The sequence below is a fragment of the Bison bison genome, unplaced genomic scaffold (genome assembly GCF_000754665.1).
Source record: "Bison bison bison isolate TAMUID 2011002044 unplaced genomic scaffold, Bison_UMD1.0 scf7180017864492, whole genome shotgun sequence".
NCBI lineage: Eukaryota > Metazoa > Chordata > Mammalia > Artiodactyla > Bovidae > Bison > Bison bison.
Genome location: NW_011495051.1, coordinates 7,499,003 through 7,500,648, shown reverse-complemented (window position 1 = coordinate 7,500,648; position 1,646 = coordinate 7,499,003). Strand labels below are relative to the sequence as shown.

Here is a 1,646-nt window from a genome sequence, read left to right as displayed (position 1 = left end):
CACCTGGATTCCCATGACTGGCCTGTTTGCTAGGAGGTGGTGGGGCTGTGCTTCCCCCATCAGCAGGCAGCTGGGGGAGAGGCCTCTGTGGAGCCCCTCCTCCCCACTGGGAGGCATTGGAGGTCATGAGACACACGGCAGGGGTAGGTGTATCATGAAGCGCCAGTCCTCCCTGCCGGGAATCACGCAGGCCGACCAGGAGGCCGAGCCGTGGGGCCAAGACATGCCTGTCCCACCAGGTGTGGCCTCTGCTGCCCTGTGGGGTGCAGATCTCTAGGTCAGCTCCACGCGGCCCTGGACCCAGGATTCCGTAGGCGCCCTCCTGGCTCTGCACTGGGCTCATGGGGTGACACAGATCGTGTTGGCACCACACCTCCCACTCTACCGGCGTTTGCTCCACACTAGGCACTGGGTATCCATTGCCCGTTGGCTCCTCATGCACACAGTATCCACGAGAGGGGCAGGTGTTAGCAGTGGCTCCCAAGGCTAGACTGGTGGGACCTGGGCCTGGGGTTGCCTGGCAAGGAAGCAGCAGGGCCCCCAGTCAAACCCGGCATCGACCTGGAGTGGTGTGCAGCTTCGGCGTCATTCTGTAAACAGTGCTGTTGCGTAATGCGGCCCCACCTAGGGGGCCTAGTCGCACAGTGATGGGCCCCCATGCAACTGTGACGGGATCTGCTCAGGAATATAACCCCTCAGGCGGCCTTTTAAAACCACGCTTTCTTCCCGAGTATCTGCCAAGTTCCACTTAAGGTAGAAAGAGACGCTTTTGCAGGATCTCAGGGTGAAGTCCCCTTGGCGTGGGCTCCAGGTCTTGTTCCTGAGTTTCCTGGCTGTGCAGCTGCTGGCCAGGCAAGTGCTTGTGTGTCTCCCAGCAGCATCCAGTATCCCAACTCCCCTTTAACCGTCTGGGGCTGACGGCATCTCCCCCACTCCTGCCCCCAGGACCTGCAGGCACAGGACCGCGCCCACCGCATCGGGCAGCAGAATGAGGTGCGGGTGCTCCGCCTGTGCACGGTCAACAGCGTGGAGGAGAAGATCCTGGCCGCGGCCAAGTACAAGCTCAACGTGGACCAGAAGGTGATCCAGGCCGGCATGTTTGACCAGAAGTCCTCCAGCCACGAGCGGCGCGCCTTCCTGCAGGCCATCCTGGAGCACGAGGAGCAGGACGAGGTGAGCGCAGCACTGGCCCCGACCCCCTCCCTGGCGTGAGTGGTGGACGCATGAGCGGCTTTCGTTTTTGTTTTTTTTTACCTTTTTTTGCACTTTTTCTTTTTCTTTTTTTGTTTTTTTTTTGCATCCCTTTGGAGTAAAGGGAGTGTGGGCTGAAAGGAAAGACGATGAGTATACTTGCTTTTTCTTTGAAGTGGTTTTTTTTTTATTATTATTATTATTAAAAAAAAAAAAAAAAACAACTGCTGGTGAAAGACGCCGGATTGATAGCCCTGGAGACTGAAGTCCTCTATCTATCCACAGAGCAGACACTGCAGCACGGGCAGCGGCAGTGCCAGCTTCGCCCACACTGCCCCTCCGCCAGCGGGCGTCAACCCCGACTCGGAGGAGCCACCTCTAAAGGTGAGCGGGGTAGTTCAGTCTCCACGCCCATTCAATCCTCGGCTTCTCGGCTGAGACGGCCAGCAGAGGGC

General features: G+C 58.4%; 1 protein-coding gene across 8 annotated transcripts in view; it reads left to right on the top strand.

The window, feature by feature from the left end:
- SMARCA4 (SWI/SNF related, matrix associated, actin dependent regulator of chromatin, subfamily a, member 4) overlaps window positions 1-1,646 on the top strand; it is an 88,588-nt gene that overhangs the window by 59,854 nt on the left and 27,088 nt on the right. For 4 of the 8 annotated variants that reach the window (XM_010828336.1, XM_010828338.1, XM_010828337.1 and 1 more), the window contains exons 26-27: window positions 946-1,173; window positions 1,477-1,575. In XM_010828336.1, coding sequence (XP_010826638.1) covers window positions 946-1,173; window positions 1,477-1,575 — 327 coding nt within the window. The remainder of the gene's footprint in view (window positions 1-945; window positions 1,174-1,476; window positions 1,576-1,646) is intronic. The other 4 variants (XM_010828341.1, XM_010828340.1, XM_010828339.1 and 1 more) reach the window with 1 other exon arrangement.